The following is a 14823-nucleotide window of genomic DNA, read 5'->3' on the forward strand; positions in this document are numbered from 1 at the left end:
TTAACTCGATAAAAGGAGTTTCTCTTTTTCTGTACTTCTACTGTGAAGTCTGGATAAGCTGTGATCACAGCATTTTCATAGCTTACTGGGCCAAATTTGCGGAATAATTGTAGGATAAGATCTCTATCTCGGTAATTAAGAAATCTTACTATAAGAGGGCGTGGTTGTGACCCAGGTGCTGGGGGTCTGCCTGGGATCCTATGTGCCCTCTCAACGGAGAAGAACTTTGGTATGTTGTCTTTAAGCATTGTGTCTGTGAGCCATTGTTCTATGAATAATTCAGCGCTTAAGCCTTCTGTGCGTTCCAGGAACCCCACCAAACGAATGTTATTGCGACGGGATCTGCCTTCTGCATCTTCCGCTCTGCGTTTTAAGGAATCCACTTCTGTTGATAGGTGCGTTACTTGCAGTTGCAGGTCTTTCATAGAGCTGGGGAGGGTCAGCGCATCTTTTTCTAGTTCGGATACCCTGTCGGCCAGTGCGTGTTGATCAGTACGTAGTATGTTGAGATCTTCTGTTACCAAGCCAATTTTAGCTTCCAGGGTAGTCTTGGTGTCTAGAATGGCTTGCAGTATTCTTTCACATTGTGACGTGTGTGATTGTAAGGTGAGTTCCAGCTTCTGCAGTGCTGCTTGCGTGGTGGCGTGGGCTTCTGGGGGGGGTGAGGTAGTGTGGTCCATTTGGCCCGGAGGTGCACGTGCGGCTTGTGGCTTGACCATTTGGCAAACGCAATGGTGCGTGTACTTTAGCGCTACCCGTGAACTCACAGCGATAAATGCGGCCGAGTCAAGTGTCGCGACAGACTAGCCTAGTTGTTAAGGCTGTGTAAAGCATGGGCAGGGCGAGTATCTTGGAGATTAGCAGCTTAGTATCTTGACCGTTTACTTGCGAGGTCTGCAAATTATAGCACCGGTGGGGATTTATGATGCTAGTGAAGTGTGGACTGAGCGCTGTGAGGTTAGTCAATGGTTAAAGTTGCTTTGGTTGCCTTGGGATGCAGAAGGATAATTAGAACGGTAGCATATTGCGACTCGATAAGTGTCGCCGAGAAGCTCACCTCATGCAGTTGTCCGAGTCCATTTCGCGCTGTGCCCTCGTCCGTCGGCAATGCTCCTGGTGCCCCACCCCTCCTGAGGTGGGGCACGGTTCAGTATAATGCAGGGCACTGGGTAATAAAGAAATCCTTAAACTAGGTGACAATCCAATACAGGCTTCAAGCCCAGAGTGCCTGGGAAAGCAAACCAATTCCCATGGGCCCCATCATTCCAGGCACCATGGTGCTATAGATCTGTACCAGTGCAGATTTGCACCCATGGGTGATGATTCCAGGACGCCGCTCCCATGTAGCGCGCTTCCACGCTATTCATGCCCACTTACCAGTGGGACCGGTCTTCCAAGGTCCGATGGCCGCCAGCGGGCGAGGGCCCAGTTTCTAAAATGGCATCCTCAGCTTGTGAGGACACGCGGTAGAGTGTTGTATGCGGCCCGGCCTCCGGGCCGACCGCGGTGCTTGTTGTTTCCTCTGGTGAGCATGGGAGGGAGCCGGGGCGTTGGGGGCCCAGCGGGCACTCCCCTCCGAAGATGCCGCCCGGATGAGCCCGCTACGGCAGGGCCCGATCCGGGGTGGGCGGCGCCGTAGCAAAGGAGTCCCGGCCGGCGCCGGCGCTACGGCGAGCCTCCCGGGTCCGCGTGTTGCTTCCGCGCCCCTGGCAGAGTCAGATTTTCAGCGGCCCTTCACAGCAGTGTAGCGTGGGCCCCAGCACCGGGCTGCACGGACCCGGCGCTGCGTGCACAGAGCTCATGGGCTCTGAAGCGGGTGCGGGCCCCAGTTGACTGGGCGCCCGTCGATCTCCGGTTTTGGAGCTGCTCCGGATCCTCGGTCCCGGGCGCCGATGCGGCCCCCCGGCGGCACCTTGAACGGCGTCTGTACCCCGCGAAGGGGGAGTTGAGGTGCCTCTGGCAGGATGATTATGCGGGCCGGGGATCAGAGCTGCAGTTTATGCTGCCGCTCCGGTCGCCATCTTGGCCACGCCCCCGTGCATACTTTAGTTAAGCGCGAATTATTGTACTTTTCTTGTTTGATCAAAATTAGTCGATGTATTGTGTGCTGTAGTTAAGTGCTGCTCGGATCTGAGTTTTCAACCCCAACAACTCCCAGAGTCTGACTTGGGTTTCTCTGCCGTGCAAGATAATCATGAGAGTCACCTGCTAAAAAGGGGTACTTGGTCCTCTGAGTTTAAGGGTCCACAGTACAGGCACCTCAGGATACCAAAGGGGAAAGTCTCTCAGTGACACAATTGGGGCAGAGCAACGTCCAATTTCCCTGTGACCCTCTCCCCCCCTCACTTTCCCCCAATCCAGAATTCTCACACCTTTGACTTGGGATGAGCTGTTCATATTTATATTACTGCTGGACTGATGTAATGTGTTTAGCCACTGGCAACATGGTGCAAGTCTAATGTTATGACTTAAGCCTCAGTGTGCTCTTGCTATTGTAGAACTCATAGCTTATCTCACTCTCCACACTTTAGGGCTGCAGAAGTGTGTTTCCTACCCAGACAAATGGTCATCACTGAAACACTCCAAATTAACCCCACTCTTGTCTAACAACTGATGTGCTGATTACCGCTTCTTGGTACGACACAAGTGCATTCCTTTGCTTACTTACAGTTCATGATTTTGTGCCAGTAGACTGTGATGGCAGTCTGCCAGTAGTAACTACATTATGCTAGTAATAACACCATGCCAAGGCGGCCATCATCCTAAACATGATTAAAATTGTAAATAACTTCTCTGAGAAACTGTCCTCAGTAGATCTAGAGGATTCCTGCATAGCTATTGGCCGTACTGTTGGCCTGCTTCTCCATAGGTTATGTTTTAGTTGCCCGTGTATCTTACTGGCTTCCAAACTGTTTGAACTTACATGGTAGAGCTCCCTTTAACTTACATGACGTGTTCTTTAACTTTGAGGTAATGCAGAATGTTATTAAAATGTTAATAGTTTTGTTGAGGTCATCATGACATATAGCTCATATCAAAGCATAGTTACTTGGAATAAAATAATCTAATGGACAATAGGAACAATTTGAATAAGAACTGTAAGGAAGCGTCAGAGTGAGCAAGATGTTTTGTAAGTAAGACACCTGTTTTTCTGGATGATTTTTGTACAGAGTGTATCTAGAATTGAGGGAAAATGGTCTACATCTGCAGTAGGGACTGTAAGCATTAAGTAAAGAGTAGGGTGTCTGGAGTATTTAGGCATATTGTAGAAAAAGAAGATGTGTTGAGTATGCAGTAAGTGGTGCACTAGACAGGATGCTTCCCAGGTTTATAGGTCGATGGGATCTTCTGCAAATATATTCTTGATAGGTGGAAGCAAGTATGTGTTCATTTTAGGACTTATTTATGCTCTGTGCGTTCACTCAAGGGTAGATGTAAATGCTACTTACTGTCCAGAAGAACAGAATTCATTCCTATCTTCCAATGGTATTAAAATGTATTTTCCTCTGTACTGCAGAGAACATTTGAACCCCACCTACTTTGAAAACAAACAGGTTCCTATCTAAAGCACCCACACAAAAAAAGTTCCCTTGACCAATCTTAACATTTTAATACTCGGAGGTCTTTGGCTGCAGAATAACTACCACATCCATACAAGCCTGAACACTTTGGCAAATTGGACGTTGCTGGTCAAGAACCCCATTCTGCACTCAAACTATGCATCAGACTGAAGAGCTTCACACATCCACCGTGCCATCAATGCTTTCTCTCAACTACTTACTGCATGACTTAAAGAAACGCTAGCAAAATGAGAGCCAATGGGCAGATCCGAAACAGATCAGCAAAGCAAAGGCACACTGACTTCAAGCTCCATCTTACATCCTTACACAGAGACACTATCAGAACCTGTAAAACGACCCACTCTCAACTCTCACACACTTTTAAAGAGGCTGTAGTATTGCACTATTTCCCCATTTAGGTGCCGCCGACTGTTGATAACAGAGAGTCTGTTGGCCTGCTACTGGAATCAGACTGTGCAAAATTATGATGTGTTGATTCTAGTGGATAACATCATATCATCTATTTCATCAAAATATGAATGCAACTTTTGCAAAAAGGCTTTTGTTCAAACCATTCTAGCCAATAAGGTGAACGTCTACTCAAGATTATAAAACTCTTCAACAGATTGCATTTATTTACAAACAATAGTAAGAACATCAGAAGTGGCATAGTTTAGAACAGGACCAAACTATCTCACGCAAAACTAATTTACCAAAGAATGGGAGTTTGCAACCGATTCTTGAGAAGGCAAGAAAGAAAAACAAAACGGCGAAGTCCATTTAAGTCCTTTCAGGAAAAGCTCCATTCTTGTTATTTTTTGGCATATGTTATTTTCATGGCATGCTGTGGTGTGATCTTGAATCCTTGGAGAGCGTCCCGCGCAGCTCCTGCTTGACCTTCACTTTCAAACTCCACAAATGCAATGTCATGTCTCCCAGGTATCAAACGAACCTCTTTGAAACCAGGAAATCTTGAGAAAAAGACAAAACAGAAAAGCATTACTCATACAGAACACTTTGGGGGATTATGACTAATTTTATCTCGACCTTTTCCTGTCACAAATCCACCAGTCGGCCTTCTACCCAAACGGAAGCGTGTAAATCCGCCCACATATAGAAGTTCAGCAAGGAAACAAAGTGCTTTTAAGACTACACAGAAGTGAACCCTAATCACTAATTACAATTTCTGAAAGACATATGCCTGCAGTTGTGATAACATTCCGCTGACAGAATAGGATGCTTGAAACAAGAAAAATTAAGCAATCCCTTTTCTGCTGCACTGTTTAAAGGTTATTCGACACTGGCGGTATTGTGCGCAACATTCTTGACATGATGGATTGTACAAAAACACATTAGGTCTATGAACTGCGTTGCTCATCACATGTTGGCACATACAGATTTGTCTCTTTCCGGGGCACCCTTAGATTGAGTACTCATCATTATCAGCCTGCATGGTCGAAGTCAATGTGTAAACCATAAATTACACTCGCGTTACTCGGAGCTAGCAAATGACAGCTACATTGATATATACGCTTGTACAATGTAGTGATAAAGTGACACCAACTCTATAAAATGTTGATAGTGAGGATGCAAAATGTTCCAGTTAAGCTATGTTGCACAAACTACATTTACATTCAAGCGGCAAAAACGACTTTGGAAGAAGTGTATACAAATGTTATGTGTCAGTCTGATATAAGGAACTTAACTCAGAATGAAGTTATAATCCTATTGGGTACATAACTGAATGTGGTGCCTTTAGAAAAAAGCAACGTTTGCTGTAACGATTAAGAATTCATGTCTCCATTCAGCACATTAGTATGTAAGCTGAAAACCACCAAACTTTGAAAACTGTTCAAAGCTTTAAACTGTGACTCGTGCAGTACGTGTCCCTTATGCCTCTAGCATTCTTAAAGTTAAGCTTCTGGTCTCTTATTCTGCTGTTCTATTGTTAAATAACACTTGCATCAACCAGGAGAATAAATAGTTGTTGAATAACCATGCTTCTACACAAAAAGAAACCCCAACATTTCGTGCGTCATCAGGATTCCACTCAACTTTAGCATGTATGAATTTACCAGTAGTTCAAATGGCTGCAATTAACGGAATAAGGCAGCGATTCTCAACCTGAGGTCCCAGGAGTCAGCAAAGTTTACTCAGGGGGTTTGCGACTGCTTAAGAAATTAAATATTATCAATAGATTAATAAAGCAAATATAAATTAATTTATATAATAATAAAACTTGGAAACGCTTCAGCCGGTGTCCCCGGCTTTCAGTACTGACTGACCCATTAGGGGTCCCCAGATTTCAATAATGATTCAGTGGGGGTCCCCAGCTTCTAGACATAATTAAATTAAGGGGTCAAAAGTTTAAGAACCACTAGAATAAAGGTATTAAATCAGGTTAGAAGGTAAACCTACGTCACATTTAAAATAGGCATGCACTCCACACAGCTAGGAGCCAGCTCTAAAATAAAGATACATTTAATTCATGGCAAAACTTACTGGTTAAACAGCATAGACAGCATCATCTCATTAGTCTCTTCTGGCAAATTGTTAAGGAAAAGGATATAGTTCGGCGGATTGTCTGGCACCTGAAATAAAACCAAAGTCAATATCATTACTCAACATTAAGTATGTTCTTCCACCTAGATCTCAAAGAAAATACCTTTGAAACGGTTCTAAATAGATGGAAATTATATTTTCATGGGTACTCGTCATTTGTGTAGTGCAGCAAATTGCATCTAAATGCATCACAACATTAACCGCAAAGTATTCATTTAAAATATTCTCTGCCCTATCAGGTTATATTTATCCCATGAATAGAAAATTAAAAAGACGTGTTTTTTACACTTAGGTTAGTAAACATCACCTGTAGACTTTGAGATGCAGACAGGAAAATGCTGGTTGAGGTATCCATTGGTGTGCCCTAGAAAATAAATCATATTGTTGATATACAGACTACACATAAAACGCATTTACAAAAAAATGCAACAGGGTTGGTCAAGTGAGATCAAACAATTTTCAAAGTGCTGCAGTTTTTACCTTCTAGTCTCTTAAAGCCAAACATCCAGTCACTCAAATTAGTTTCATTATGATCAGGAGTTTAAAATAAAACAAATTATATTAAATCAGGCAAGTTTAAACTATTCTGATTTAAGCGTGGTGTTAAGACCCTTGAGATTACAATACTGCTATTAGACTGTCCCTAAAGTATGGCTCCTTCTGAGGTGTTTAGGGGTCATCATCGCAGGAAACCACAACTGGTGCTGCATTCAGGTGCCTTTTGAAAGCAATATATCCTAGGGAAAGCAACAAGACAAATATCCCTCGTCTTAAAAAGGTACAACAAAATCCAAATCAATGTCATTAAAACAAACCAGCGACTGTCAATGGTAAAAAGGTGACTGAAGGTATTCACTCTACAACACCACATTCCTAAGGTATTCAGGCTGTCTTTATGACCATTCCCAAGAGTGGTGTATAGGCCTGCTCTCCAATCCAATCAGGCGCTGTTTTAGAGATGTGATGTTGGTAGTGGCCAAGATTACTCCTCGTTAGAGGCAGACAGTAACTTTTCAAAATAAATCTATATTGTCAGAGCACCCCTGAGAAGGCTTTTATGTGGTGCTTGCTTAAATAGTTAAACCAAAATAAGCTTTTAACATTTTTGGAGATACTAGACAGGGTGTTACCGGTAGTATAAACTCTGTTACAGTGCTCTCAACTCAGTTAATTAAATGGGATTAAGGACAAGTTTGCTCTGCCCATAGTCACTTTATTGGCTAGAACTTTAATTCTCAAATTAGACAACAGTCCCAGGACTTTTAAAGCACTACAACACGCTAGATCTAACAAGTGCAGGCAGGCCACACTAGATCATATTTTTAATTCACTTACCAGAGAAGGCTTTTTATTTGCCTGTTCCTGGGCCTTGGCCTTCTTTTTATCTTTCTTTTTATCCTTGTCGACAAAGGTACCACGCATTTTGGCAAGGGCCTCGGAGTCCGTTTTCGCATACTGAATGCGCTGTTTAAAAACAAGTAAGAAAGTTTAAGTGACTTCTAATATCTTTTGTGGCTATCAAATTTGAAAAGGTTTATTTGGTTTTTGTTAAGTTACACGTCAACTACACATACAAGTTATTTCTAGTTCTTTGTATAAAAAAAAACAAGTGCCCCAAAAACTGGTCTATCCTGTTATCAATTTAGTTAAAATGATCCAACGTGGATACATGGTTTTAGCTCGGCTGACAATAATAAGTCAGCAAAACTCCATCGGAATTTTTGTTTTATAGACTTCCTGCGCTACAACCAAAACCTTTTAAATAAAAGGCAAATCTTCATGACTTTTTAGTCTTCTGGGTTCATGAAGAACTGGTATCTGCCAGATGGTTTTCAAGTAGTATTTCGTTGGGCTACCTAATGCTGGTAGCCGATGGCAAGGACATGAGAGCTTGGTCTTTATTACAACAGAAAGCAGCGCTTGGAAAGCCACATGGTTTGAACTGGAGAGGCAATACGCATCTCAATTATGTTAACAGGTTATTATTCAAACCATCCACCTCTTTATTATTGCTGCATTCTGACAGGTTATCACTATTAATGCGTTTAGTTTTGTAAAAATCATATCAGATCAACGTTTTACCCCTTCAGTCTAAGAGGTGTATATCCCATGCAAAACGACAGAGTACGAGCACAGGAATTCACAACCATGGTTACAATTATCAAGCTCAGACACACAAGACTTTTCTTTAGAGGACTTCCAATGGGTCCCCCACAAGAGAAGGGGCAAGGGCCAATCATGAAACAGGAAACATGGCAGAGTTCAAGGATGGGGAAGAGGCAGGAGCTGGGGCAGGAGACAGGTATTGTTCTCACAAGAGAAATATGCAGCAATACAAACATGGAGACCGTACTACAGATGGTAACGCCTTCCACCTCTGGCCTGATTATGAACCTTTCTATGAGTTGACATCAGAGGAACGACAAGTTATGCATACTTGAGGAACACTATGTAATCTATTAAAATAATTGACAATTTGTCCTTTAGCCCAAGTCACATTTGGTAACCATGGACATCACCTTACTATTTACAAACATCCTGCATAGACCAGCACTTGAGACGATTATGGATTAAAGACCTCAACCCGTGCAAGTTACGACTAAATTTCTAGTAGACCTTGAGATTGCCATACCCAAGAATTCCTTTCCTTTTTCCAAGGTGACTAGTACTATCAAACAAAAGGGGTCGTAACGGGAGCAGCCTTTGTTCCTGATTTAGCCATTTTGTATATATGGAGTACTATGAAGGCCTTTATTTAATGCTGACAATCCTTACTTTGATAACATCTCTTTGTGGAGGCGTTATATTGGAGATGTTCTCCTGATCTGGACAGGAAGGGAAGATGATCTCTATGGGTTTCACAGTTGGCTGAATGAAAGATCACAGGATATTAATTTCACAGATGAGTACAGCTGTACTTTCATTAATTCCCTTGATATTACCATAAAAGTAGGAGATGGGCAGCTTTACACTACACTGTAAAGGAAAGGGAGTAAAAGAAACCCTTTTACACTATCGGGGGAAGATTTGCACTGAGGTGATACCTGGGGTTAAAGGCTGTGAGTCAGCAAGCAAGGGGGCACCAAGTCACAGGTGTGTGGCGGCCACCCCCTCTGCCTGAGGCCTAACTCCAGCTCCACTCTCCACCAGACCCTTGACTACAAGGCCTTGTGGGGGCCTGAGCTCCTCAGAGTGGGAGCTATCCAACTCCTGCCTGCCCAGCAACTCCGCAGGGAGCAAAAAACGGCGCACCATCTCTGGAGGGCCGATGGGGAAGCGCACTGGCAAAATCCTCCCACCCCTTATCAGTGGACGTTAGAGGAGTCAGCAGACATGACCATTCACTTTACCCAGCTGGATGTGTCTGGGTTGGGGATGGGGATCCGCACCCTGTTATCTGCCCCCTCAATCTGGCTGCCACAACCACCCGGACATTAAGTGAGGAGATGGGCCCCTCAGTAGCGAACTAGTGGGCCTGTTAGCAGCTCATCCCCTGGAGAGGCTCCCCCCTGGCACTCCCCGGGTCCCCTCTCAGACTGCATGGACTGCCACAGATCCCTCCTTTGCCCCCACCACTCGACAGCAGCAACTTGCTCCAGAGAGGGGTGCTGCCGCCTTCCCTACGTAGGTGTGTGGATGCTGGGGTGAGAGCCCCCAAACTCTGTGGGGGAATGGGAGACTCTTGCCAGCTCCCCGGGAACTCCCCGCTGGAGTCCTGCACTCTGCCTCCGACCTGGGACATCACCTGCCTCCAGCAGTAGAGACCCGCGGAGCAACCTGAACTTTCAAGGGCCATCTTGTACAGCACTTAGCTCACACTCCCCAGAATAGTTACAGCCTGTTGGGTGCCCTAATCAATTTGCAGCCCCGCCCCTCGGACGCAACGGCCTCGACTCCAGCCACCTCCACTGAGTGGCCCCTCACTGACTATTGTCTCATCCATGCACTACTCAACCTCCTAGTGGGTTAGCTGCTGCTCTGCTCTCGCCTTAAGGGAATTCATAGGGAGGGTGGTGGACCTCAGATCACCTGTTGCTAGACACAATAGGCAGGCGCAGGACCCGCACTGTCACACCCAGCCACTGGGCAATAGGCACCTGTGCCGGAAATTCCTCTCCCAGACAACCCAATGGACAAACCACCACCCCCCTCCACCGCTCATTCCCGCACTCCTGAGAGGAGAGCTCCCACCTATCTATGAAGTCAACCATGGGTACATTGGTGACCACACTCAAGATTCCTTAGAGACCTCAAGGCAAAGGGCAACAAGCATCTGCAATGCAATGGGTTTCACGTTTAGTCGAGTTAGAGCTATTAGCGTTGTAAATTCCTAACTGGACTTTTCTTGCCACATAAATTGAAAATGAGAAGTAAAACAGTTGACATGAGCAAGCCGATTCAAAGCGACACAGCAGCCATGAGCATGAGGGCAAAGGAGGGACACAAAAGGAAAAAGAAGTTTGTTTGCAGTCAAATGTATTGGCAAAGGTGCAATTATCCACGTAACAGGGTCGATGGCCAAGGCAGTAACAAAACTGCCTGAAGGAGGGACAAACGTAAAACATTTACCAATGATGATAAAGGATTTTTGAAAAGGTAAGCCCATGAACGTGGGATAGTGATGGGAGTGCTGTGGGCGTGGTTAAAAGCCCACAAGACTTACAACAGGTCAGAGCACTTGCGCAGTAAACCTAGAAGGGAGGTGGCAACACCACAACCCCTGATGGCGGAGTCTCAGCTGACATTGTCGGACGTTCAGACCCAAGTGTAGAGCCTGGAGGAGCAGGCAGAAACCACCTAGGGTCGTTCCTGGAGGAGTAATGTTCGCCCTATGGGACTCCCAGCGGGCTGGATGTTTAAGACACACTGACATTCTTGGACAACTGGTTCTGCTCCTTCGTCCCAGCTTTGGACCTTACTGCATTTTTCTCTCTGGAAAGAGCGCACAAGGTCACTATAAGACCACCAATACCGGGCGTGCCCCATGCTTGCCAAACTGCTCTATTACAGGGACTGAGATGCCATCTTATGTGCTGCATGAAAGGCTGGCCCCTTGAAAGCGGACAATGGAACTGTCTTGCTATACCCAGATTACACTCTTACCCTGCATGCAGCATCAGAGGTCCTCCTTCCCGAGTGCCAAAAAAAGGCTCTGCCAGCTTGAAATACAATACTCTCTATTGTTCGCAGCCCGCCTCAAGTTGTTCTCAGAGGGCAAATTTCTATTCTTCATAGATCCCACTGATGTACGAGACTGGCTGGACCAACAAGAGCTGCACACAGAGAAAAAAACTCTACGCCATCTACTCTCCTGCAAAGTGCGAAAATGCCAAAATCATTTTCCTCCCAGAAACGCACATCACACTGCGAGAACTGCAACGTTTGCGAAAGCGTTGGAGGGGATACATAATAGCCACTACCTAGTCTGCATATGCATGCAGCGTCCTCATCTAGATCCGCCCTGGAGTCCCCTTCCAAGCCACTGATACAATACTGGATAGGGAGGGTCACTTTGCTATAGTAGAGTGCCACCTCGAGGGCTCCTGGGTCCTCCTGGGCAGCACCCATGCCACTACACAGAGCAGGAAGCTTTTGGGCCACAGTATCACAAATATTTGTGCATAAATAAAGAATCCCATCAATCCAGGAAAGAGACTGTAATTGTCAGTTTGATGTTTTCTTCGACCGCACCCGTGCCCCGCTTCCCTGCGTACTCCCCACCACACGCATGCGGTGCACCTTCAGAAATGGGCTTTACATTGGACATTGATCGACGCGCGTCAGTCTTCCTGCCACCCACTCTTCTAGATTCCATACATTAGGCAGACTATCTGGTACGTATACTCTGAGGTCACGATGCGCATATAGTCTATCTTGGAACGCCCAATACCCCCCTAGGGCCCACATGATGACTGCACAAAGACACACTAAAAGGTCCTTCGTTTCAAGTCGCACAGGCCCAGCACATCACGCAATACTTCTCTGACAACAGCAGCTCGGTCTCCTCTTGTGCAGTTGAGAGGGACGTCCTCGAAGTGGTTACATGCGGGCACTCCATACAAGAAATATCAAGGGTCTGCAAGACGCTTTACTGGGAGATAACATAGGCAGAACACTTGATCACCGACCTCAACAAGGTGGCAATACTAGATCCCTGAATCAAATGCGCTGCTTAAACTTTAAAGTCTATGAAGCAAGAACACACCGAGAGGGACACAAGTTGGGCAGGCTTCTAGCTTAGCTGGTTTGCCAGGACTCCCGTTCCAGGTCCATCCTCGAGATTACCTCCACCTTAGGGGTCACCCTCCACACCCAAAAGGCTGGCCTAGGGACCCTCTTAGCTTATTACTCCTTGATCTATACAGTAATTCCGCACCCACCTTCTAAGGGTCACACCGGTCTGTAACAACCAACTAAACGAACCCTTGCCCTCTCAAGAGATCAATCAGTCTATACATACTCTGGCCAAGAATAAAACCCTCAGCCTGGATGGTCTCCCAATTGACTATTATAGCACCTTTGGTTCCCTTTTCGCCCCTCGTCTAACCGAGGAGGCTCTGCGTGCTAAGTACCTTCCTCCCTCGCTCGCTCTCCTTATGGGAATCTGTAATGACATCACTCCCAAACCCAGATTGGGACTGGACGCTCCTTGTGTCCTACCGCCCCACTTCTATACTGGGTACAGGTTAAAAAAAGCTGGGGAAAATACTGGCCACATGATATGCCCAGATTCTGTTGTCCCTAGTCCACCTTGATCAAAATAGCTTCACCTACAGGCGGCATACTTCCCAAACTATAGGCAGCGCTTTCATCTGATGGACCAGCCCCCAGCCACTTCTCCTATGCAGTATGCCTTATTCTGGACGTAGAAAAGGCTTTCGATACCAAGGAGTGAGACTACCTCTTCAAGATCCTGGCTACCATGGGGTTCGGCAAACACCTCCACGTATAAATGCAGCTGTTGTATACAACTCCCAAATCCACGGTGTGGCTGGGCTAGCGGGTCTCCTCAGTGTTCCCAGTGGAGAGGGGGACCATACAGGGCTTGCCCCTCTTCTACTATTTGCTCTTCCAATTGAGCTGTAGACAGCTAGGCTACGGTAGGAGGGGGAGGCCTGGGGGATACCTATAGATGGCACAACTCATGCCGTCTCCTTCTACGCAGACCACCTACTCCACTACATTTCGGACATCCATACGGACGCCTCCTCCCCCTACTCCCCAATCTATGCCACAGTACATACATCTGCTCACATAGCCAGACTATGGGTTAACTGGGCATAATCCTGCAGGCACCCCCTTAGGTGGCTCTTTGCTCAACTGAGTAGGCAGCAACTGGAGTGGAAGGCTGATATAGTTTGATACCTCTTTGAGGGCAGCCTCCAGAGAACCTTCACAGCTCTGAAATCCCAGGTCCAAGTTTAGAAAACACTCCAGTTGGCCATAACAGGCAAAATAGTTATTTCCAAAATTATTATACTTCCAAGCCTTCGCCATTATTTCACCAAACTTCCTATTGTCCCCCCTCAGTTTCTTTGAGGACATGGATGCACTGCTTAGAGAGCTTATCTGAGGAAACAAGAGCCATTGCATAGCACTACAGAAACTACAGCTAACCTGTGGAAAAGCAAGGCCTCGTTCAAGGCTTTCTGGCTGGCAGAACAACTTCAATGGTTTTTTTGGTGGCTAGTGCAGCGCAATCTGGCTAACATGGACATGGGCTCCCTCACAGCTCTCCACAGTCTCTGGTTATCCAAAGCGGCCCCCTTAGCCGTCATCACCACAATTAGTGGCTTTTGCATACAAATACCTTTGGCAGGCACTAACCCTTACTCAACATGTCGTACCATATGCTCCCGCTTTCCCTCTGTAGGATTTCCCACACTCTCCCAACTGTTACTCATCCAGAGACCTTATGCCCTGGCATGACCGCTCTGCTCCTACCGTGGCCAATTCATTCCAAGACAGCCAACTCCTCACCATTGACCACTTAAATCAATGATTTTGCCCTCCCTAGGGTCAATACCTGCATTTTCACAGATGCAGTACATACTCCTCGCCAAATGGTCCATAGGGGATACCAAACCTCCCACTCCTTCAGTTGTATAGTCCCTGCTAACCACGGGAAAAGGACACAGCCTGTAAGATGGCTTTAAAGGGCTATGAGGGAACATACAGGAACCCGCTCACTTCACTTAGAGACAAATGGGATGCGGATTTTAAGTGGGCACTCCATGACTCTGAATGGGATACTGTCCTTGAATTTCCACACCAAGTCTCTAGCAACACCCAATTTAAGAATATTCAATTTATCATACTCCACAGGGCCTAACCTCACGCTGCGTCAGTGAACCACTTGTTCTCCACGGTCCGCCTTGGCTGTCCACAATGCAAGGAGTTCTTGGCTGATCTCCAAGATATGTTATGGTCCTGTCCTACAATTTCCGTATATTGATAGGCAATTCATGAGGAACTCCATGTTGTAAAAGAGCTCCTGAATATAGGTACTTGGAAGGCCTGCCTCTTGGGCATAATCAAACAAGGGCAGTGTACAGCGGTCAGGGCACGCTTTGTTCCCCTCACATTACTACTTGCTAAGAACGCTATCACCCTCCACTGGCGCTCGCCTCAGCCATTGAGGCGGGAGGTTTACATGGAGCGGGACATAGGTGGGGGAGGGCTGAAAGCAAGACTCTACACT

At 46.1% G+C, this 14823-nt stretch overlaps 1 protein-coding gene across 3 annotated transcripts in view; it reads right to left on the reverse strand.

The window, feature by feature from the left end:
• Positions 1-4166: 4166 nt before the first annotated feature.
• The window catches only part of SNRPB2 (small nuclear ribonucleoprotein polypeptide B2), a 55849-nt gene continuing 45192 nt past the window's right edge, over positions 4167-14823 (reverse strand). For all 3 annotated transcript variants that reach the window (XM_069234091.1, XM_069234092.1, XM_069234090.1), the window contains 4 exons: positions 7458-7586; positions 6430-6486; positions 6063-6151; positions 4167-4531 (listed from right to left, as the gene is read on the reverse strand). In XM_069234091.1, coding sequence (XP_069090192.1) covers positions 4372-4531; positions 6063-6151; positions 6430-6486; positions 7458-7586 — 435 coding nt within the window. In that variant the 3' untranslated portion in view covers positions 4167-4371. The remainder of the gene's footprint in view (positions 4532-6062; positions 6152-6429; positions 6487-7457; positions 7587-14823) is intronic.

The sequence above is a fragment of the Pleurodeles waltl genome, chromosome 5, assembly GCF_031143425.1.
Source record: "Pleurodeles waltl isolate 20211129_DDA chromosome 5, aPleWal1.hap1.20221129, whole genome shotgun sequence".
Lineage (NCBI taxonomy): Eukaryota > Metazoa > Chordata > Amphibia > Caudata > Salamandridae > Pleurodeles > Pleurodeles waltl.